General features: G+C 38.1%; 1 protein-coding gene across 1 annotated transcript in view; it reads right to left on the bottom strand.

Annotated features, from left to right (window-relative positions):
* LOC126236626 (pyrethroid hydrolase Ces2a) overlaps nt 1-25,452 on the bottom strand; it is a 177,085-nt gene that overhangs the window by 113,893 nt on the left and 37,740 nt on the right. Inside the window, exons 3-4 of the mRNA XM_049946073.1 lie at nt 16,459-16,606; nt 8,554-8,739 (exon numbers count right to left, since the gene is read on the bottom strand). Coding sequence (XP_049802030.1) covers nt 8,554-8,739; nt 16,459-16,606 — 334 coding nt within the window. The remainder of the gene's footprint in view (nt 1-8,553; nt 8,740-16,458; nt 16,607-25,452) is intronic.

The following is a 25,452-nucleotide window of genomic DNA, read 5'->3' as shown; positions in this document are numbered from 1 at the left end:
TTATGTGAATGTCTTTACCTGTATTGTGCCTCTGCATCACTGTGCATCACTGAGCACCAACTTCAGGGGGCTATCTGGAGAGTCCATGACTGGACCCCGAATCACAGCCATCAATTTTCTCCTGCAAATTCATGAGTTGTGCATTTTTTTCCAACTATGGCCTGTGCACCCACACCCAGAAGTTTATCTTTGTGACCAGTTACTTGAAGTTGTTGAAGCTTTACAGTTCTCAGGTATTTTATTTGACAACAAGCTAACTTGGCTGTTGCATATCAGTTCTGAGCTTTTACAAAGCACCGATTTTATCCCATCTGGACTACTGATGTGTTGCCTATGTTGCCTATGGGCAGCAGCACTGTCTGTACTGAGTTTGCTGGACCCTGTTGACTATAATGGCAAGCGATTGGTAATGGGAGCCTTTCATACAAACCCTGTTGACAGACTCCTGGCAGAAGCCATTGTCTCACAGCTGTAGGTTAGCTGACAGCAGCTTCTGGTAACTTATGCAGCCACAATCTGTCAGATGCCTACTCACCCATGTCAACTCTGCTCCTCAACCAACAATTCAGGCTGTTTGTGCATCACCCAAAACTGGGCAGACCAGCTGGGATCTGATTTGATACTCTACTGAAGGACCTCCAACAGTCTCCTTTATATTAATGACTTCCCACAGTGGGTAACGCAAGGAGAAACAGTGTTGTTTGCTGATGACAGCAATATAATAATTACAGACAGGACACCAGAAATGTTAAATGTAAAAGCTGAAAAGGCACTTATGGAAATTCACAACTGGTCAAATAACAACAAAGTAACCCTTAATGTGAAGAAGACTAATAACATAAACTTCTATATAAAGAAAAAACTGAAGATAACAAAACTTAAAGTTCAAAATGAAACTGTAGAGTGTGTAGCCAGCACAAAATTTTTGGGTATGTATGTTGATCAACAATTAAAATGGGATGAACATATTAGGATGCTTGGGAAAAAAATTAGTACAGCATGCTATGCCTTACGAATATTAGTCACTGTGTGCAATAGTTCATGCCAGAGAATGACATACTTTGCACACATACATTCTATAATAAATTACGGCATAACATTCTGGGGTGCAAATGCCCAAAATGTGAAACATGTGTTCAGACTGCAAAAACAAGCTATCAGAATAATGAGCAAGAGTCACAAAAGAGCACACTGCAGTGAGCTATTTAAAAAGTGGGGTATTCTGACAATCCCAAGTGAATATATCTTGCAAACTACAGTTTTTATTCACAAAAATATTGAGCAATACTTAGCAAACAGCTGCATACATTATCACCAAACCAGAAACTGTAATTGCTTGTACCTAGACAGGATGAATAAAACTAAAGCCCAAATCACTATGTTTTACCAAGGTCTCAAGATATACAATAAGTTACCAAAAGAAATCAAAAGCATAAAGGAACTCTGTAAATTTAAAGCATTCCTTAAAGAATATTTATTAAAAAATAGTTTTTATTCGATTAGAGAATTCATGCAGCATAAAATTGGTATAAATAAATAATCAGGTTAATCAATTATAAAGTGGGCATTCTAGATTGTAATTTACCCATCCAAGTATTAAAGGAGTCTTGTGATATATTTCTTTTGATTGAAGCAGGTTCTTCTGCATTATGTAATTCAATGATAAATTGTGTGTGTAATATACATATATATATTATGAATTTATTATATATAGCTTGTATTTCATTACCTTATATGACAAAATAATGTACATATGTATGTATAATGACAACATCCATACAAAGAAATTTGTTTACGGATGAATAAATAAATAAATAAAATAAAATTAACCAATATGCTCTTTTCAATGTTTCTTCATTCTTTTACTTATACCTCTATATTTTATTATCTGCCTCTGCTACTGAATGGTTTTGTCGTATGTTTGATTATTTCATTGTGTTGAGGCACTGTCGTTACACAGGTTTTACCAGTCTGCTAAGGTGAAGTTATGTTCAAAGTTTATAGAATTTGAAAGCTTATGTTACAAAAGTGCTGATTACAAGCCATCATCAGAGATAAGGCTGCTGCGATGTTTTGAAGGAATCTGCAGAAATAAGATTCCACTCTCCACTGAACTCAACCACCTATTGTTCAACTGCCACTGAATTCGCACAACCCAGTACCACTCCACATGCTCTGTCTCCAGGTAGACACTGTGACACAATTCAGCATCTTTTGGGGATTCCATTTCTTCTTGAAAAACACTGAAGACAGTTTGTCTAATACATAACAAATTCAACTTATCCCAGACTGATAGTTGAATTAATGGAACCTTTGTTACACAACATTAGAATTAGCTACTTACACGCAATCTGGAGTTTCACCTTGTGTACCAATTGGTATTCCACTCCCTACACATAGTGAGAAATGCTGCATAATAGCAGACTTATTTCTGTAGTGTAACACATACAGCCACTCCACCTGACCATGTGCTTTGGCCAAGTTCAAGTGCAAAAATTAATGACGATTTTTATTTTTCTACTGCCATGAACTGTAATTTTGTAATTTCATGTAAGACACTTTTCTTTAATTAAAACTGTTATTTTGTATTTATCTTATGAATTACTTACTTTCAAACAGTAATCTTTTATTATCATGATTATTTGTTCATTTGATATTGTTTTATAGTCATGGGCTATTTTTAAAATCTGTGTATTCAGTTTAACTGGACTTATTTCCTTACATTTGTAATTACAATAATTTGGATTGAAGAAATCACCCTTCAGGTGTTAGCTGTAAATGATTTATTAGTTACTTATAAGACGCATCAATACAATGAGAAGGATCATGTTTTGCAGTTGTCATTTTCTTGTTTTATTAATCAAACCTATTTAATTTCATGCATCGTTCTGATTTAAGCTTAAATTTAATCAAGTAGTTGACTTGTCTGCACATTAATATATTTTCAATTTGTTTAACTTTTATTGGGTCAATTACATAGTTACAATGTTACTTATAGGATGATAATGAACTTGAAATAAATTTGACTTACACTGCTTCCATCTTCCCTGATTATAGTTAAAACAAACTGTCATCTTTCAAAATTCTATTCCATGATAAGGATGATGGGCAGTGTGTGCTCATGTCAGTCTAAAACAGACTGACCACAGAATGAAATTTTCATTTTGCAGCAGAGTGTGTGCTGATATGAAAGTTCTTGGTAGACTAAAACTACATGCCAGGTCAAGACTCAAACTTGGAACCTTTGCCTTTTAGAACTAGCAGTCCTTTCTTCAAGGACAACTAGTTCTGCAAGTTCACAGGAGAGAATCTGTGAAGTCTGGGGGGTAGGAGATGAAGTGCTGGTGGAAGTACAGCTGTGAGGACAGATCATGAGTTGTGCTTGGATAGCTCAGTCAGCAAAGCACTTGTCCATGAAGGAAAAGGTTCTGAGTTTGCATCTCAGTCTGGCACACAGTTTTCATCTGCCAGGAAGTTTCAGACCAACCACAGTCTGATGAGGAGGCCTCCTAATGTCACACAGCTCCTATTCTGTTAGAAACTAGATCAGATGCCTTGCCTCCTCTAATAACACTAGAAATCAAAAATTCACTTCCTTTATTAATAAAAATGTTAAATTAAAAAACTGACCTGTAAAACATGTACTGATTATTTTTACATTATATCCTAATCCTTGTTGAACAAGTCTTTCAGTTGCTTCTACTCAAAGCTGTCTCTGAACCCACCTTCCGCTACCTTTGTAATGCCACCACCATCACAGTCCTTTCTCAACAAATGTAGTCACTGCATGATGATGTAACAATTATACTCACATTGCAAGATTTGAATTGTTAAATGAATTTAAAATATTGCATTCTTAAATGAAAATCAAATATTGTTTACCCCTACATTCCTGGCCCCATTGAGTGAGCAGAGCTCACCCTTGATGAACTCTTTCAGAGAGAGGGAAGGAGATGAACAAGGTGCCCCTCAGCCCCAAACATAAATAATTTTTATTATTTAAGTTTCACAAATAATCCACTTATTTCATCAGTCACCTTTCAGCTAATGTGACAACAGTTGACTGGTTCACACTGGAATATGCTGAATTGTCGTCAGAAAAGCTGCCTTGCCAATAAAATCACGTTGCCAGATTACCTGAATGTTGAGACTGAGGTCTCTTGGAACCAAAAAATAGTTCTCTCTTCTGTTCTGAGCTGCCACCTACAGCAGACGCTAAACGTCTTAGTTCCTTCACCTTTGAATCTTCCAGTCTCCTTCAGTCAGTCTGGGGCCACTGAAGTTTTCTTCCCTTGTCCGTAGGCAATCCTTGTCATGTAACTCCCCCCTCCCCCTCCATGAGCAAATAAACCAATAAGGTTTCTTTTTCTAAACTGGAGTACTGTATATTAATTACAAGACCACAATGCTTTCTAATCCTCACCACATCTCTGAGGGGGTGTACACTCATTCACTTGCGTTCACTTTCATTTGCTCCACTGTAAGCATGATTCAGACTCATGTCTAGGGTTCAGAACAACTTAAGAGCACATGTGCACCCACCCACACACACACACACACACACACACACACACACACAAAGGTACATGCACACACTTGTGTAGTGACATTTTGCTGACTGAGCACACAATGCTGGGATAGCAGTTCAGAAGGTGGACTGGGGTGAGGGGTTGTGCCGGGTAGGATAGGTGAGTGGAGAAAGAAGCAGGAGAAAGGGTTGGGGAGGGGTAGCTGGTGGCTCAGAGGGAGGTATCCACTGTGCAGGATAAGAAAGCATGATGGGGAGGCAGCAGATGTAGGGGTTAGGAATGTGATACAAGGGCACCGGACCTGGTGACAATGACATGACTGGAGCAACTGATCCATGTCCTTTGCCACGGCTTTGACTATCTATTATCAAGCCCAGAAATGAGAAATATCCTATCCATAATTCTTCCAACTCCTTCTAACCAGGTAGTCCACTGCCCACTCCACCTACACAACATCCTGATCCATTGCTATGCCACTCACATTCCCAACTCCTTGCCACAGTCTGTGGAAAACCCAGTTACAAGACCAACCAATTCACATACCCAGCACATACTACTCCAGCCCTGTAAAAAGCTTATCTTATCCCATCAGAGGCAGAGTCACCTGTGAAAGCAGCCAGACCCACCAAGCACATACTACTCCAGTTCTGTCTCAGCCTTATCCTATCCCATCAGAGGTAGAGCCACCTGTGAAAGCACCAATGCTGAAATTTATGCATAGCATTTTATGCAGGAATGACAAGAATGAATGGCTACCTCCAAACTTTTGCCAACAACTGATCTGACCATCCAGTGGCAGAACACAGTGCTGAAGAGCATTAAGGGACTCTCCAATTTGTTGGATGTATATGATGTATAATAAACAAAAGTTTCAAAACACCTTCAGTTGTTTAATTTTCATTTTGTTCTGTAACTGCAATTTGCATGTTTTGTGACCATGTATTAAATTTAAATAGTTTTACTCTGGTTTATGTTTCAAAACTTACAAATCTGGATATGAGTGCTAGATTTTTATAAAGACTGCAGGTGCTTCAAGAAAATCAGGGAGATGATAAGTGCAATAAACTGATGTTACATTTACAATACCACATAACATTGATTATTAGATTTTATTTTACACACTTACTTCATCTAACATTATACAATTTGGTGAGTGTGAAGTGATGATGTATTTCTTGTGTAGATATTATAGAAACTGGATGTAATGAGAAAAATATACAGGATAGGTAAGTATTTTGGTTCAGTTAATTATATTTAAATATATATGTGAATGAATGTGTGTGTATTTCTCTTTTTCTCTGACAAAGGCTGTGGGTGAACGTTTAATGTTTAAGTGTCTTTTAATTGTGCCTGTGTGCAACTTAACATGTCATCATTATTCTAAGTAGCAATCTATATTTTCCTTACGTTGATGGTATTCCATTCTGGAGTTTCCATTGTTTGATTTAATCTTAAAAGATATACAAACAAATCAGCAGTAGCCCTACAACAATAGTGTCCTTCTTGTATTTGTTAACTTGTGTACAGCTTGAGTAGAACCAGATTTCCTCATATCCAAAACTGCTTTTCAACTTTAAATTTGTTATAAAATCTTTACTTTTTTCCATCAGTTGAACTCATTTTTTGAGTTGACGCTGGTGTATCTTCACTGGTGATGTATTTTATACATCTGTCATCATGAAACCTATAAATTATCTGTAATGTATACATTCCGATCATTGAGGCTTTGACATAGGAAAGTATGTGAATTACAAACAAAATAAAAATGTACTTTTTTGTTGACCACACTCTCAGTCAGCAACCCCTCCCCCCCCCCCCCCCCCACCTACAAGCACATGTGCACACACACACACACACACACACACACACACACACACACACACACACACACACACACACACACACACACACACTGGTGCAGTCAAACGATTTAGTCATTAGATTAAGTGTACTGGATGTCGATAAATACTATTGCTTGCAACATTTCTTATTGTTGTATAGGGAACCAACTCTTTGAGCAAAGCTCCTGATGAAAAGTGTTTTAGTTCACCTGCAAGTGTTAAAGCATAAAGGAACTGACAGCCATAAACTGTACAATGAGTTTTGAAAATAAATGTCAGAAAATCAATGACATTTTCTTTCTGAATTAACATACCTTTGCCAGTCAACAGTTTTTCAGGAAACAAAATAACTACGTCTACAATAATCAGAGAAAACCAAGCTAAAATGTCTTCCAGTACCATCTGCACATCTTGTATGGACATGCAGTGAGTGATATTCAAGCCAAAACTGACCTATTCAAATACATTTTGTAGCAGACAGTTGTCCAAGTTACTGGGCAAAGTTTCGTGTGTTTGTAGTACATGAGTTTGCTTCATATGAGTTTTATACGTTTTGCAACCGGTTTATACAACTGAGACTTCTTTTTTGACACAACCAAAACCTGTCTTCTGTTAGTTACATACTTTCTCACATCAGTGCCTCAACTAACTCTTCATCCACTCCAAATGTTCCCTTCTTTACAGTCCTATGGATCTAAGGAAACCATAGCTTTTCATGCATGTGTCTCTTTAGCAGTACAAGGTGCATTCAAGTTCTAAGGCCTCCGATTTTTTTTTCTCCGGACTGGAAAGAGATAGAAACATGCGCATTGTTTTAAAATGAGGCCGCGTTCATTGTCAATACGTCCCAGAGATGGCAGCAATTGAAATTCATTGACAGTTGAAGGAGACATGTGGTGATGGAGTTATGGATGTGTTGAAAGTGCGTTCGTGGGTGTGACAGTTTAATGAAGGCAGAACATCGTGTGACAACAAACCGAAACAACCTCGGGCTCGCACAAGCTGGTCTGACGACATGACCGAGAAAGTGGAGAGAATTGTTTTGGGGGACCGCTGAATGACTGTTGAACAGATCGCCTCCAGAGTTGGCATTTCTGTGGGTTCTGTGCACACAATCCTGCATGACGACCTGAAAATGCGAAAAGTGTCTTCCAGGTGGGTGCCACGAATGCTGACGGATGACCACATGGCTGCCCATGTGGTATGTTGCCAAGCAATGTTGACGCGCAACAACAGCATGAATGGGACTTTCTTTTCATCGGTTGTGACAATGGATGAGACGTGGATGCCATTTTTCAATCCAGAAACAAAGCGCCGGTCAGCTCAATGGAAGCACACAGATTCACCGCCACCAAAAAAATTTCGGGTAACCGCCAGTGCTGAAAAAATGATGGTGTCCATGTTCTGGGACAGCGAGGGCATAATCCTTACCCATTGCATTCCAAAGGGCACTACGGTAACAGGTGCATCCTATGAAAATGTTTTGAAGAACAAATTCCTTCCTGCTCTGCAACAAAAAACGTCCAGGAAGGGCTGCGCGTGTGCTGTTTCACCAAGACAACGCACCCGCACAACGAGCTAACATTACGCAACAGTTTCTTCGTGATAACAACTCCCTACTCACCTGACCTGGCTCCTAGTGACTTTTGGCTTTTTCCAACAATGAAAGACGCTCTCTGTGGCTGCACATTCACCAGCTGTGCTGCTATTGCCTCAGCGATTTTCCAGTGGTCAAAACAGACTCCTAAAGAAGCCTTCGCCACTGCCATGGAATCATGGCGTCAGCGTTGTGAAAAATGTGTATGTCTGCAGGGTGATTACGTCGAGAAGTAACGCCAGTTTCATCGATTTCGGGTGAGTAGTTAATTAGAAAAAAAATCGGAGGCTTTAGAACTTGAATGCACCTTGTATATTAAATTTCATATTTGCATCCACATTATTCTGTGGACTAATTTTTGTGCTTTCACAACATCTTCTAAATTTATTGTTTTTCTTTTTAAACTAAATATGAGATAGTATTTCTATTGTCAAACACTACCTGAAATCTAAAGATCAGCTGCTGTGTCAAGACTGTGATTTCTGTGCAGCTGTAGCCACTGAAAATGTATACCTTATCTAAAATAAGGAGAATTTAAATGAAAAATTTATTGTAACTGGTGAAACACTTCGATCAGAACAATTACCTTGTGATATCTTGGACAGTGACAATAGTATTGCACTGCTAGCTCCAGTGCCTTGCCCACATGCTTTAATAAGATCTGGATTTCCTCCAAAGAACTTGATGTAATCACGAACCCAATCAAGAGCCAAAGACATATCAAAAAGTCCAACATTTCCTGGGAGTTCTTTAGATGCACCACTCAGAAAACCTGTGAAGTAGATCTTCATTAATTTAATATGGCGTCACAAAATGTAATAATATAACTATTACTTTAATAATAATAATAATAATTCTAGGATGAAAATCAAATGGAAACTAGGTAAGCTGTCTGGCTTTTGCAGATCATTTTGCATTACTTTTGTAGAATATCACAGATGCAATGACCTAACCAAAACAGAGCAAGACTTAAAAAAATCTCATTCAAAGAACTCATGGCAAATTTAAACTGAGTGTACTCAATATACAGAAGTACAAATAGATTAAATAGAAATGGTCAGACAGTTAGGTACTTTTAGAATAACTAGAAAATGTATTAGAAAGATCTGTAGTGGATGAATGAATCAGAAAAATTGGAAGTGCATATGGCTTAACTTAGAATGTCTACAATAAGAGATTCACAAAACTAAATTATCACAAAAAGTGATAAGATGAGAATGTGAGTGTGCAAATAAATGCTTAACAGCATTTATTTGTTTATCTTATGGCTTTTCAACAAACCAAAGAAAAAAATCATGTAATGTAGCTCATAACATACACAATACAAAATCTTATAAATAAACATGTAGAGTATTTATGTAATCTATCAACTTTGGAGTTGCCAGAAGGAGGTCTTCTTGTTTACCATTATATGATCCTGTGGAGCATTCTTCTGTAATGTGTCTGATAATTTGCGGTTCTCTGCAATTGCAAAGAGGGGATGGTTGCTTGCCCCATTTGTGTAAAAATATGCACATGTCCCATGTTGAGTTCTAAATCTGTTTAGCATTGGCCATGTTTTGTTTGGCAAGTCAAGTGGTTTTCTGTTGGTACACAGCATAGTATTATTTTGTTGTCCAATCCATTCTCGATTCCATGCATTAATAAGTTGAAATCAGTGACCCTTCCTGTTATTGTTGGTGGTCATCTAGATGGGAGTCAGTTACAGCTTGCATCATTGATAACTTGATGTGCTGACAGGTTTTTGCTATCCATGACATTTTTGTGCACCTTGATGAGAGCATTTATGCATCATAGTTGACGGTGTGGAATGTCGACTAGTATTGGCAGCCATTCTGTAGGTGTTTTGTTTTGATAACAAGAGCAATTATTCTCATGGTGCTATGTAGATGGACATGTATCTTCCCTGCCTACGGGCTGTTTAGCCAAACTGGTGCACAATATTTAACAGTTCAGAAGACCCAGAGCAGAAGAGTGTAGGGCTCATATGGATGCTCCCCAGGTTGTACCATAGAGCTTCTGAATGATGTTATTTATTGTTTTCAGTTTTGCAGCTGTTTCTATTGGATGTTCTCTGAAAGGCTCAGTTGTATTGTGGGTCACCCCAAGTACTTTGGTGTTTTATTGTGAGTAGGTGTATGTTGAACTGTATGTTGAGTTTTCTTCCAGTGAGTGTATTATTCAAGTGGGAACATGAAACATGCTTTTTCGTGGTGTTTTGTTGGAGCCTGCATTGGAAAAGAAATTTTCCAATACATCTAGGCATTTCATTAAGATTTCTTCTGACTATTCAATTGAGGTACATATTGTAGCAAGCACCCATCATTGGAAACCAACTTCCTAGATTGTATTTTTGATATATCTACTATGTAAAAGCTGAAGACAAGTGAAACAAGGACTGATCCCTGTGATAGGCTGTTTTTTTATAATTTTCTTGGGCAGCTGATCTTGGATCCTATGACTGCTTGGAACAGTCAATTATATTAGATGAGCAACTGCTTTGCAAGGAATTATGTGAAGAAGGTTGTATATCATGCCTTCTCTACACACTGTATCACAGGCCATTGATAAGTCAATGAATGCAGCTGTAGTTTTAAGTTTTCTTTGAAATACTGCCTCAATGTAATTGATGAGTGGCAGAACCTGATCTGTGCAGCTTTGTTTTCACTGGAAGCCTGCTTGTTCACTGAGATTGCTTTAGGTAATCTTGTACTGAGTCTATTCTGGTTAAGCTGTTCTAGTTGGTTGAAGGCCACAGATAGTAGGGCTATTGGTCAGTAGCTCTTATGGCACCAATTCATTTTCCAGATATTAACATATCAATTATAGCTGAATGTTTAAATTTTTGTTGTATATTGCCTGTCTGCATAATGTCTGTGAAGAAATGAGCCATGCATACTTTTGTGTATTTGCCACAGTTTATTAGGAATTTAAGGTTGATATTGTCAAATCAAGGAGCTTTACCTGGTTTAACATGTTTAAGTGCTGTTAGCATTGTTTGGTTACTGTGGTCTTGTCTTTAAGAGCTCTGAGTTCTCTTTCAACCATGATTGAATGTGCTTTGTGTTTTGCTCTTCTGTTTAACAGTGAATTACATGGTAGATAGAATGGACACATAAGAAAGAAGAATTTTAAGAAAAATAACAGGTGCCATACAAACAAAGGATAAGAACTAGAAGGAAAATAGAAACACATCAGAATATCCAGAAAACATCAGCAGTGATGATAAAACAGATATTGATCGTAAACGTCATCTGAGGCTTTCCTGGCATATATGCTGCTTCCAAGGTTCTTGGAATCCATCAGCACCACCTGATGTTGACAGAATGGTTATTTGCTGAAACACTGTAGGCCTTTAACGATTATATGTGACAGTACACCTGGAATCTTGGAAGCCGGTATTGACCCTACTTAGCAAATTTTACATAATGAGTGGGGACAGATCAACTGAACTGTTATCTTAGGTATTTGAAGTCAGCACTAGCCTGCAACAAAGAGCTCAAAAAACATTTGAACATAAAAGATATTCAAGAACACTGGCAGCACTAGGCTACAACTGAACATCGGCGATGAATCAGCTTTGCGAGGCCCCTTTCACTTTCCAGTCAGAATGAAAATGTTCAATTAAATGAGCTGAATTATACACTAATAATAATTATAGCTATACAAGTTTTATTATTATAATATAATATGATTACTGCAATGACAAAAATTACATTAAACAAAAACCCATTAAAATAAATGAAACTTCTGGCTTTTTGCCTCACTAAATTTTTTTTAAGATTACTTCATAGTTAATACTAGCTGCTATTTCCACTTCAATTGATAGTACTGACAACACAGATAGTCTTTCTTGGCACATCGTGCTTCTTTAGTGTGTCTTAATCTATTTTAACTTTGAGAAACTTGTCTTGGCAGAAGCTGTACTGATAGGAACTGGGAGCATTATTCTGATTGTTATGTAAAGATTTGGATGTACTTCTTCCAAATTATTTTCTAGTATGTGCTGGATAAGTTGTTTTGCATCTTTGATTGAGCCCTGTAGGTTGGGTTTTAAAAGTTGGAGTTCCTCATAAAGTTCTAAAGGCTGTATGTTGCTATTTGCACCGTCTTGAAGTATATTGTACCTAAATCATTACAATGTCTAAAAATGTCATCCTTAGATACCAATTTCAAATAATTCAGATCATAAATAAAGCCAAATTTTTCAAAATATTGAGTGCTTTAAATCGACATTCAGTGTTGGCTATTACAGTGTCTCTCATTTTGTTAAAGAAGCTAATTCTGTATACTGCATTTCAGCAGATTGCATATGTTCATCAGTTTGTTGTTCATAACCGAATATTCATTTTTTCCATGCTATTCTTTTGTTTTTAAACTGAGACTGATTTTTGTAACTGCATCTTTCTACAAACAATCGAGTTTCTGCCACACTTGTTTCAAATGCTGTGTTCTGGAATTCTTGAATACAGTCATAAAATGAACATAAACCATCAATATCGACTTTCAAGTTCACCTGAACTGATTGCCAAAGTTTACTTATATTGCTGACACACAGTAAAATCTCAACCGCATGTGTATTGCAACAATAAACTCAAGGTTAACATTTCTTTCAAGACTGCTTCACAGTTGCTAAGAGTTTCGGGATCATCAGTTCTATTTTTCAGGTCAACCACACTTTTGATGACATCATCAAATTGCAAAAATATTGCTTTTACAGCTCTATCTACTTTCCCATCGTGTTACAGACAGAGGTTTTAATTTAGTTTTTGTAAGATCCCAACACTTGCTTGATTTTGTAAAAAGCACATAAACTTTATTGATGAAGCCGAAGACCATTTTAATTGTTGTAGAAGTGTTAGCGACATCTAGCAAAAGCAAATTCCAACAATGGCATCACCATGGTGTGAACAAGCTTGTGGATTAATATTGAGTATTCTTGTTCTAACACCTTTAGTAATGCCAACCATACTGGCACCGTTATCATATCCCTGTCTCGACAGTTTTAGATGTCTAGGCCATTATTTTCTAGTTCCTTTAAAATGGCATCTCTTAAATACTCTCACGTTGTTTCTGTGATGGCAATAAACCAAACAAAATGTTCCTCTATCTCTCCAGTTGAGCAATTAAAAAATCTTAATATTATTGACATTTGTTCCACACAGCTGAAATCCCTGGTACAATCGAGCAAGAAGGTATAATATTTTGCTCATTTGACTCTGTTTATAATTTTGTTGATAGTAATTTGGACATTAATGTAATTAATTAATTTTGTATGTTGTGTCTCAGATAATGCTGACAAAGTTGCTTTTTGTTAATATGTTGCAAGTGCTCTTTTAGTGATCATATTTGGATAACAACTTAAATAGGTCTATAATATTTCCACTGTTTCTGCTATAGTTCTGGTTAAGGGATTCTCAATGCCCTCTAAATGCCATACTGTATGAAGCTAAGTATTTTATAATATTGACCAATATTTGAAACAAATTATACCAATACTTTTGTGATTCCCTAATCAGTCTCTCATTTTCCTTATCTAATGCTTTTCCTTATTTGATTCCTTTACAGAATTCCATCCATCTAATCATGCACTCCATGTGTCCTTGACTTTGTACATGCCTTTGCAATATCCTACTCAGATCTTTCCAGTCACAACATCCTTCTTTTACCATCTGTGGTTGCAAATGTGAACAAAGTCGACATGGAAAGTAATAAAATTTGTCTTGAGATGTGGAGTAAGCTAAACATCTGTGATGTTGCTTTTTGCCACTACTCAATTTTCTAGTAAAATGAAATTTAGTAAAATGTCTTTTATTTGCATCTTTGGGGTATCTTTCATCAGGATTCTCTAGGTTTTGTTGGGGACCATTTTGAATTAAATCATGATGTTGTGAATCTGTTACTGTAAATACCCACTTTCCTGGATCTAATTCTATAAATGAATCTCTTATATGAACAGTTTGTTCTTGATTGTCACTTTCAAAGCGTTTATTTGGCACACAATCTCGGATCATAGCAGTTTCACTCAACTCCTATGCTGTATCAGAAAAGGTAGCAGCTTCATTCGACCCTGAAGCTGGTTCTTTTTCAGAAACTAAAGACACTTGGATAAGAGCTTCATCGGAGGCCCCTAGAGCAGCTACACCTGGAGTTTTCTTAAGAAATTCCATCATACTTGAACTCATAGCTTTTTCTTTTTGATGCACCAGATTCCCATTTTCTCCCTATGTCTCTGTCTATTGAGGGTCCTCCAGACATGATGATCTGAAAAAACATTTTGTGCTAAGTATGTTGATAGGTATAGTAGGGTACTTAAAGTACTCAGTGTCATAATACAGAGCGAACAGACTGTGTAATTATCATACATGGCAGAATATTTTTCTTTTATTCTGTCATGTGTGATAGCAGCCAAATAAACACACAAAGAAATGTATTTGTATACTGACCTACAATACGATGGGGTTATTTTAGTACGTATGGCTGAAATTGGTTCAACAAAACCTTCAGAGATAAAAGACTTTCTCACTTGTACTAGTTCAATAAGTTGAAAAAAAGAGTGAAGTGTCACTTGATAGGACTGGTTTCAGAAAGCTGGCATTACTGGCCAAGACAGTGCTCCTGTCCGTTTTGTCTCTTCCACAGAGCACTGTTGCATTTGCTTATTGTTGGATCGAAGTGTCAATTTGGAAAAACAGTGCATACCAAGTGAGTTGTGAATGTGGTATAAAGAAAAGTAAGTGTATTTTCCATTTAACATGCATCTTTCTTTAATGTGGCGATCAGCTTCCTCTCTAAGTATATAGTTTAATAATTTATTTTGCAAAATTCTTTTAATCTGTATAAACGACTTTGCAACAAAAAAGTCTCCTCCAAGATCCATGTGTTAGTGCCATCTAGTGCACATGTGCTGATTCATGGCAGGTATATCCTGCATGAATTGTGTAGTGTAATAGGCCTATCAGAACCAGTCTGCAGCTGAATAGGTGTACACCTTAGATGCATCTTGTAATGGGGCTTAACTGTCATAATGTTGCCAGACAACCCTAGATAAATACTACTACAGGCATATGGAAATAGAGATGGACAACTAAGTAGTTAAAATTTTAACAGCTTCAACAACTTTTTTGCAAGGCCCCCACAAGCACAAGGCCATCAGCAGTTGCCGGCACCTAATGCCACCACTGTTCAAGAATCAGGAATAACAGAAACATTGTCTTTAGAAATAAACAAAACGTAGAAGGTAAAACGTATTTGGGAACAAAACCACCAGCTGTACAGCTTGAAGAAGGAAAAAGCAGCACGAAGAGAAGATGAATACTGGAATAACTAGAAAAAACAAAGAAAGAAGATGAAATGATGCTGGGCTGTGATGTTAACTGAACAATACAAAATTAAAAACTTAAAAGTGGCAATAGCATGGCAGTGGAACTCTGTGATGGAAACAACAAACAAAAAATAAAGAAAGGCAAACATTCACTGCAAATGAAGGATGCATTGCACATAGGTATTCTTATTAGATCAGAAACATACAGCAACTTTCAAGCATTCACTCTTTTTCTGCTATAAGTGCATACTGTCTATCACTCACACACAGATTTGAGGCAGCACTGGCTGTTTACAAATAGGTGCACATGAACGAGGACGTGGCCATTAGAGGAAAAAACTGGGATATGAGATAGGGGAAGGAGAGGACAGTGTTATGCAGAACAAGGAGAGAGCTGGAAAGGATGGACAGGAGTGGTGATGAGAGAAATGGTTCTCAGTGGATGCTACACCTTAAATACCTTGTCTGTTTCAGATTTGTAGATAACATCTTCATGAACAGCACCCATGGTGAGGCAAGCACATGCATAACAGCTTTTGTAGTCTCATGTGTATGACATACTTGAAAGTTCTGATATACTTTTCAACGCAGTTTTATTTGCAGAGATCAGTCAAGTTCTATAAATATTATATTTACTCAATTAAAAATTTTTGCAATTCTCAAGCTTGAAAGCACTTCTTATTATTACGTTACACAATACATATGTTCACTTGATAATATTATGACAAGTATAGACTGCTACTCACTCTACAGAGGATAGATTGAGTTGCGGACAGCCACAATGAAAAGATTGCTATACGTATAAGCATTCAGACAAAAATTGTTTTCCAAAAGTAAAACACCCAGACACATTCACACAAGCATAACTCACACATAGACAAGTTGACTGTCTCCAGCTGCTGTGGCTGGACTGAGGACAGCAACTGTGCCTGGTGAAAGCAGCAATGCAGCATGAATGGTGGGGATAAGGAGGAGACATGGGGTGGGGAGGGAGAGGAACAGCAATATGGTGGGGAGGAGGGGGGGGGGGAGGTGTGGTACAGGTAAGGGGATATGTACGTGGAGGTTACGTAGTAGTGAAGATGTAGAGCTCCTTTGTTCCTTTGCTGTAGACAAAGAGAAAACTGGCACAGTAATACCAAGAAAAACCTCAAAGATGTGACTCACCCAATGTTCCAAGGCGATATTGTATAGTAACAACTACTACATTTTTATTCAATAGTGGTGTAACTCCATATTGAGATGCTGAGCCACGACGGTAACCACCACCGTGAATCCAAAACAGCACTGGTAAACCACTACTTCCATCTGGAAGCTGGATAGAAAATGTTGATTGTTGATATACATGATTTGATTGGTGTCATTTATAGTTCATTCAGCAAAATACACAACTGATGACAACTGGACAGAGACTAGCTGCAAATGACCAATTAATGACTATATCAGCACTCACTGATGCTTAGCAGAGACTGATTAATAAAGACATAAAAGATACAAATTACTGGCAATATTCCTACAGCTTTAGAAATGGAATTATTTTGATTGACTGTGGGTAAGATAACTTTAATTGGGTTTAGCACTACTCTATTATGGGTAGATTTATAGCAATGCAGATGTCTCCTGTGTTTTCAAAGTAAGTCCACCAATACTATTTAAAAAATTATTTCTGAAGTATTTCATTTACCAACATATTTTTCCATTGATGGTACACACACTTTTCACAAACAGGAATATTAGGGGTACTTCTACAACTTGAACACTCTCAAATTTCTTATGAGAATATTCCTAGATAGTGATATTTTTTAAATTACAGATTTTTGAGAGATGGCAAAATCAAGTGCAAGTCATGCATTACACAACAAAGATTAGAAAACACCTCTCATGAAAGAATTTTGACATTACATGTAAATACTATATTAAGATTAAACAATGGAAACTCTAAGTTGGAATATCAACACTGTAGGAAAAGACAGATTGCTACTTCCTGTAAAGATGACACATTAAGTGACAAACAAGCATAATTAAAAGACACTTACACACAAGCTTTTGGCTACAACCTTCATCAGAATAAGAAAGAGAAACATACACACTATTAATTCACACAAGCAAGCACACCTCACACACACATGACTGCCAACTCCAGCACCTTGCACCAGAAAGCAACTTTCACGTGGAATAGAAGCAGCACTCTGGAGGGTGCGGGGAACAGGAGGGATAGCAGTGTAAGGGTGGAGAGAAGAGAGGAGTGCTGTCTGGTGGAGTGTGCAGGGACTAGACTGCCAATAGGCACAGCTTCAGGAGGTTGTGGGGCAGGGAGGTGAGGGAAACAGAGTGAAAAAGCACAAGAGCATGGAAAGATGGTTGGTTGGTTGATTTGGGGGAGGTGACCAAACAGCGAGGTCATAGGTTGCATCGGATTAGGCAAGGATGGGGAAAGAAGTTGGCCATGCCCTTTCAAAAGAACCATCTTGGCATTTGCCTGAAGTGATTTAGGGAAACCACGGAAAACCTAAATCAGGATGGCCAGGTGTGGATTTGAACTATTGTACTCCTGAATTCAAGTCCAGTGTGCTAACCACTACGCCACCTGACTCAGTTAGGGAAAGATGGGCAGGTGCGTTGGCAAATGGCTGCAAACAATGAGGGCGGGAGATGAGAATTGGCAGTAGGTGATAGGACAAAGGGGGCAGAAACTGTTGGGATGGGGATAGTACTTTAACAAGTTGAGGGTGAGATAATTAAGAGAGCTCTGTTTTCACCATCTCCCTTTCCCACAGCCTCCTGATGTTGCACCTGTTGGCAGTCTAGTCCCTGCACACTCTGCCAGACAGTGTCCCCTCACCTGTACACTGCTATCCCCTCCCATCCCCCCCCCCCCCCTCCACCAGACTGCTGCTTCCATTCTATGTGAAAGCTGCATTCTGGTCCAAGCTGCCAGAGTTGGCAGCCATATGTGTATGTGGTGTGCTTGCTTGTGTGAATGTGTGAATAAATGGTGTGTGTGTCTTTCTCTTGTTCTGACAAAAGTCCAAAAGCTTATGCATAAGTGTCTTTTAATTGTGCCTGTCTGCAACTTAATGTGTCATCCTTACGTTAAGTAGCAATCTATCTTTTTCTACACTGTCTATATTAGGATTAGTCACGAGAATGGGAGAAACAAAGTTGCTCTTTATTTAGTTGATACATAAGGGCAAGTGGAGTCATTTCAGCTTTCTGCATTTCACACTGCTTATACATGACCATATATAATCCTATTCTGCTATCATATCATACATCACCCATCATTACCTCATTACAAATTTCATACCATATGTACATCTACTGCATGAACAATCAGTAGTATTTCAATCAGCAATTGCTTTTTAAATCAGACTACTGAAATACTGAAGCCTTTAGAGAGAAACTGTAAGCATCTTTGTAATATACATGAGGGAATCTTACAGAATATAGTCTGTATTATATTGAGATTCATTCTTTACCCATGTTATTTAAACTATTTCAGTTCACATTTCATCAACCCAGTACATTCTTACAATTCTTCTATGACACTACATTGAAATTCTCCACCATGTTCATTCCCATTTGCTTCACTTTCTGTGTCCTTTAAGAATGTATATTATAGTTTTCATGCTTGAGTTTTTGGTATTTGAAGAATGTTCACTAAAAAGGAAGCCATTACCACTATCTAACTTACCACACATATCTTAAATAAGCCTTCTTATGTGACTTCACTCCATTAATGTTGTTGCTGTCATGAGTTTGAAGACTAGTTTGAAGTGGCTCTCCATGCTAGTCTACCATGCCCAAGTCTTCTCATATCTGCATAAGTACTGCATCTTACATCCATTTAAACCTGAATACTGCAGTCAAGCAGGGTCTCCCTCTAAAACGTTAACCCCAACCTGCTGTCCCCCATCACCAAATTAACTGTTCCATGGTGCCTAAGAATTAGTCCTATCAACCTAAACTTTGCCTTAATCATTTTGTGCCGTGAAGTTCTTTCCCCTCCAGTTCAATTCAGTATCTCTTTGTTATTCAATCAATCTACCCATTTAATCTCCACCATTCTTTTATAGCACCATATTTAAAAAGCTTTTCTTCTCTTGTCTGTATTTTTTATTGTCCATGTTTCACTTCAATACAAAAAAAAAAAAAAAGGGGAGAGAGAGAGAGAGAGAGAAAGAAAAAAGGAAAAAAAAGAAAACTTTCAGAAAGTATGTGCTAATTTAAATTTATCTTGTCCTAACAACCCACCTCATCTTTGCACAAGTAGTTCTAAGTATCAATGGCCAGATGACTTGTTGGCAAAGTGATCAAAGTGATACTTTTGTTGATGGACTTCTATGTACAGCCTTGATAAGAACTCAGTGAACAATATTAGACAGCATCACTTTCATATGCATGTGACCAACCGAGCTAACATGAGACTCAAACAGCTTTACACTATGCTCAACAGGCAAAGCACACTGAATAGGAGGGTTTTGGGATCCATGTATGCAATACTAATTAGACCACTGATGATGTATGCCGATCCAGTCCAGAGATACACAGCTCCAACATGTCTTCACTGCCTGCAGATCATGCACAACAAAACACTACATATCATAAGCCTTGCTCCATGATACTCACAAACCATGAACCTTCACAGAGAATACCACCTTGAGATTCTCGCAGAGGTATTTAAAAAAAAAAAAAAACCACTCGCCACATGACTGTACAGGAAAACAAGACATTTGAACAATACTTTCAACCTTAACCTGGGAAACTATGATCACAACCATAGGTAGAAACATAACCATCTAGAAACAGTACTAGTTAGGGACAATTAACCACCTGTGGGTAGCACCAACAGACAAACACAGCAAATATTTGTGAGCCCCTGCTGCACAGCAAAGCTATTTGGTATTGCCAGCTGTAAACTAGCTCACCACCCAGCAATGAAGGGAAGCCATACAGCACACTAGAACACAAACAAACCCAACCAAATCCCTTACACAGTGTGATCGATTTATGACCAATCAACCACTCATAATGATCTTGGCTTGTTACAGGTACAAATGCTGCAGCTGGCTCAGGAGACTCATAGGCGCCTGGCCCAGCAGTACCCCTCTTCAATAGGACTGTCGCTCTTTATGACGGCCTAAACTATGACAATGGAACCAAGCATTGCCCGGCACTCGAAACTAATAACAGCCTCACCCTAGCATGATCTGTCACAGATAGCAAGAAAACTGCTACTGCCATTACTACCCAACCAGACTATCACAGAGGTTTCTTACCTTGCCACTTTTTTCCCCTCTGCCCTTAAACCGTTACCCTTCATTTGCTTTTCATCCGCTATCTATCTCCTTGAAGCAACTACATTAGTGGTTAATCCTACATATCGATAACATCATGGTCCCCCATCCCATGAAGCCCTCGAGTAATGACTAACAAATACAGAGATGACAGTAGATCTGAGATAGTCACCACATCGATGCAGGTGTGAAGGGGCTCTTCACTCTTAAAAAACATACAACTTCAATGTTTTAAGCAGTGTACACCAGGAAAGTTCTCATAGGTATGAATTATTTATTCTGAATTTAACTGGCATTTGGAGTGGCATCTCAAACATCCAGCTGCAGCACCAGTTCAATGTGAGCTACAGCCACATACTAGCTGACTGAATTGAGTGCCAGTAAGGTGTGGTCCACCCAATTGCAATGGATTCAGCACAGGCTATGCCCACTTGCTGACCAGTTGACTCCAGCGTCAGTCCAGCATGAACTATATTTTCTGTGTAACCTTTTCCTGCATTTCGCAACATAGCATCAGTAGAAAATACCCTTTGTCACACAAAACTGGTAGGATGCAACATTGGTATGCAGCACTCTCTGCCATCCAACATTGGTATAAAGCATCCTTTGCCACATTATATTGCAAAGAAACATCCTCTGCTCACTACATTGGCAAAGCACCTTCTGCACACTGGTATGAAGCACACGTGACCTAGCAACATTGGTGCGGAGGACCCTCTGCCATGCAACAGTGGTAAGTACAGTGTGTAAACTTTAAGATGGCAGACCTCTCCCTAGTCCTGAATAGGTAGAAGTCGGTAAACGTCGGGAGGCTTCGGTAGGCACGCAGTTTCGACTGCTGCCAACATTACATAGCTGACTGTGTTGTACAAGGTAGCCATTGTCATCTGCTTCTTATCAAAATGAGTGAAGAGGCAGTTTCTGGCCCATCTCAGGAGTCGCCTACTGGTAGGCCTACGGTTAGAAGGAAACCAGTATTATGTAGCGATGCTCGCAAAATTATATTGCGTGTGATTGAATGCTGCAAAAGGGAAAGGGAACAGAAAAAATTGCTTCATCCCATTTACAAATCTTCAGTGAGAGCTGCTACATACACAGGACAAAGCATGCGTAGCATTGGAAGATTCAAACAGTTTTACAAGAATCATCCTGGCATATCACCACAAACGCATGGCAAGAAAAGGTGAGTTTCCATTTCCGCGAACAAAATATCTGAAATGGAAACGCACAGAGGGCAGACATACATACATTTATTTTTATATATAGAGATTGACTGTTACGTTATACTATATGACCTGTTTAAGTATATTTAAATTTTATAATTAATAGTTTAACATTGCGGGGAATGAAATAAAATGAAAAAAAAAAAAAAAAAAAATTGCGAGCAGTGAGAATCAAACCCGGGTCCACGTCATGACAAGACTTTACCTAATCAATTGTGCTATGTATGCTACAGTGACGTATCTGTTGAAACATTGTTGATTACTCTTTTTGGGCGTTCGGAGAACAACTCACCAAAGTTTCAAGCCTTTCGTCTGCTTTCGTGTAAGCATGACACACAATTTGTAGTGCCTGCACTGCAACTGGTAGGTGTGCCTTGTCCCCCCTCTCAACGGCTCCTCTCCCCTCGCCAGCCAATGCTTGCTTCCTCCTCTCCCCGCACTCCCCTCACAACTCTGCCGTCTTACAGTTAACACACTGTAGTACCCTCCACTACACAATAACAGCACAAAGAACTCTCTGTCACATCATTTTGGTAAGATGCACCCTCTGCCTCACAACATCAGTACACCCTCTGCCAAGCACTCTCGACCACACAATATTGGTATGGAGGAATCTCTGTCATGTAACGTTGGTAAGAAGCACCCTCCACCACACATCAGTATGAAGTTCCCTCTCCCATGTAACATTAGTATTGAGCAGCCCCTGTCATGCATCATTATGAAGCATCCTTTGCCATGTACCAATGGTAAAAAGCACCTTCTCCTATGTGACATTGGTACAAAGCATCCTTAACCACGTAACATTGGTAAAGAGCACCACAAGAACTACTGTGAGTCCTAGGAGTTCTGTCATTCACAGCTAAGTGGCAATGGCATTGTTTTCACAGTGGTGGGAGACATAGTTTAGTCAATTTGCACAAAATATTTATAAATTATATACACACACCTTTCTCAGAAATTAGTCTATTTAGTAATGAAAACAGAATCAAAATCCTGAAAGTAGTTCCTGAGATTAATCCAAACATACAGACAGAATGCATCAGCATAATTCAGTTTATATATACACAGAATATAAGATAGATGTATTTTCTTTCTGTTGCTAGTCTACTGCTATAACCTCTTTACTTCTACTAACATTAGCTATTTTGCCCCCTAGACAGTGAAGCTTGTTTACTATTTTCATGGTCTCATCAAGTAATTTAGCATTCCCTGGCTTACTTCACTATACTCTATTACTTTTGTTTTACTTTTATTGACCAGGTTGTAAACTATTTTAAAGGCACTATCTATTCCATTCAAATAATTTTCCAAGTCCTTTATCAGTGCTATCAGAACTGTAAAGTCATCAGGAAACCTTAAAACTTTTATTTCTTCTCCCTGACCTATGATTCATTTTCCAAATTTCTTGTTGGTTTCCTTTACTATATACATACTAATAGTCTACAAATTTGTCTCATTTGTTTCTCAATTACTGTCTCCATTTTTTGTCTTTTCACTGTTAGGAATACATTCTGCTTTAGATAACCTTTCCCTCCTCACATTTTACCCTTGATAACTTCAGAATTCCAATGACTGTATTCAAGTTCATATTGGGAAGAGCTATTTCTAAATCTAAAAATGCTATAAATATGGATCTATCTTTCTAATATACATTGTAGGGACAGAATCACTTGCATGTTTCTATATTCCTCCAGATCCAAACCTAATCATCCTCCATGTTCGCTTCTACCAGCTATTTCATCCTTCTGTAGATAGTTTGTGTTAATGTTTTATACCCACATTTAGCACTAACTTGCTTTGGTAGTAAGACGGTCAAATTCTTCTTGAAGTCTGGAAGTGTTTTACCTCTCTCATTAACCTGTATACTAGGTTGATGAACTTTGTCATGGTTGCTTCTCCCAAGTCACCCTTTTGTGGTTGATGAGACACATACGTCCCCCTAAAATAATACACAGATTTGAGCACTGAGACATCTATGTCCCATGTCTTCCTAGTGTTCCCATCTAGTGAGATGCTTCTGAACTTGAAGAAAAATACTAGGGCCATGGAGGGAATAAGACATGTATGGACAACTTGAGTTTATAGAAGGCAGTTTTAGACCTCTTATTTGTCATTTATGTTTAAGTAAAATGAGGTTTAAGTATGAAAGGATTAATAATTCTGAATAAATATTTATTCTATGTGCGTTGTTTTAGCTTGGTCTTTCAGTGCTTTATCAATTTTTTCTTGCAGTTTTGCATCATCTGCCACTTCTCTTCTTTTCATAATATTATCATCATGGTTTTTTGTCCTTTCCTTGCAATATATTCATTCCATCTCTCAGCCTTGTCTTCTTTCTTTAGTACTGGACTGTCATCTCAGCTCTTAATGTTCATACAGTTGCTTCTCTTTTCTCCAAAGTTTTCTTAAATTTTTCTATAAGTAGCATGTGCCTTTCCTATAATCAACAATGCATTTACAGCTTTCCATTTCTCCGACAGCCAATCCTGTTTTGCCACTTTGCACTTCCTGTCATTCTGATGTTATTGGCATTTTGCAGTTATTTGAGAATTTCGGTGTAAATTCTAGAACCACTCGGCTTTCTACTATCTCAAACACACAGTATTTTAGATGTGAGTGCGGGATGATAGAGTCCTACTTAATGTGTAGCACATGTTTGTGTGTGCAGGTTTGAAATTCACTCATGAGAAGAAGGTAGATGCAGCGGTCGAATGGCAATGACAAGTATTTGTTGGGCGATCCATGGAAGTTTTAGTGAAAGTGTACGGAAGAACCATGGAGCTTCTATGTTATTCTGTGCTAATTGTGTCAGTGACCATTGTTATAATAATGAGAACATTTGAGAAGGTACTTTTGAGAAAAACTCTTATCTTAGCCTTGTTGAAGAGAAGGCATGTATTATGGTTCATGTTGAGACTGGACATGGTGTTTAAGCCAACTTTCTCTTTTATGTAAATTACTTTGTTTCTAATGTTTGTAGACATAAAAGACTTACTAAACAGTACATGAAGAGTGAGATTCATAATATGACTGAAGTTTAAATATACGTTATTAGTTAACATAAATGAAACTTTGTATGTCTACTTATTTTTATAAGTAGGAAGAGTTTTAAGGAATTCTTGTACCTAGCAGCATACTTCAGAGAAGAAGTGAAAGAGACTTTGCAGCAGCAGACTAACCAGCAAGGAAGGTTGGCCAAGCATCTCAAGTAAGTCATCTCGGAAAAGAAGTGGGAGGTAGTATATCTACTTCACATTTAAATTGCCCTCCAAGCCATTAGAATGTGGCAACCAGTGGAAAAGGACTGAAAAAACAGGAATTCTAAGACAAAAAAATGAGGAAAGAAGCTGTGGCATCAGTAATTATGTTGCCACAACATAGGTGCAAGCTCTCATAAGTTGGCACTACGAGAGTAGACTAACTACGATGACCACAGCACCCTCTGGCCGACGCTGTGGAGTTCAGGGAGTGCAGTCTTGATTTCTGCCCATTTTTCATCAAGAGCAGATGGCTTGGAAATATCACTTCTACTACCGTGTGGGCTAGCTTGCTATTGAGACCTTATATTAGTTATGTTCAGTTAAAGTTTGGACAGCAATGAGTATTTGTTAGTTTTGAGACTGCACAGAACAGTCATCCTA

Source organism: Schistocerca nitens, chromosome 2 (assembly GCF_023898315.1).
Source record: "Schistocerca nitens isolate TAMUIC-IGC-003100 chromosome 2, iqSchNite1.1, whole genome shotgun sequence".
NCBI lineage: Eukaryota > Metazoa > Arthropoda > Insecta > Orthoptera > Acrididae > Schistocerca > Schistocerca nitens.
The sequence above is the reverse complement of the archived record's forward strand: the minus strand, read 5'-3'. Positions and strand labels throughout refer to the sequence as shown.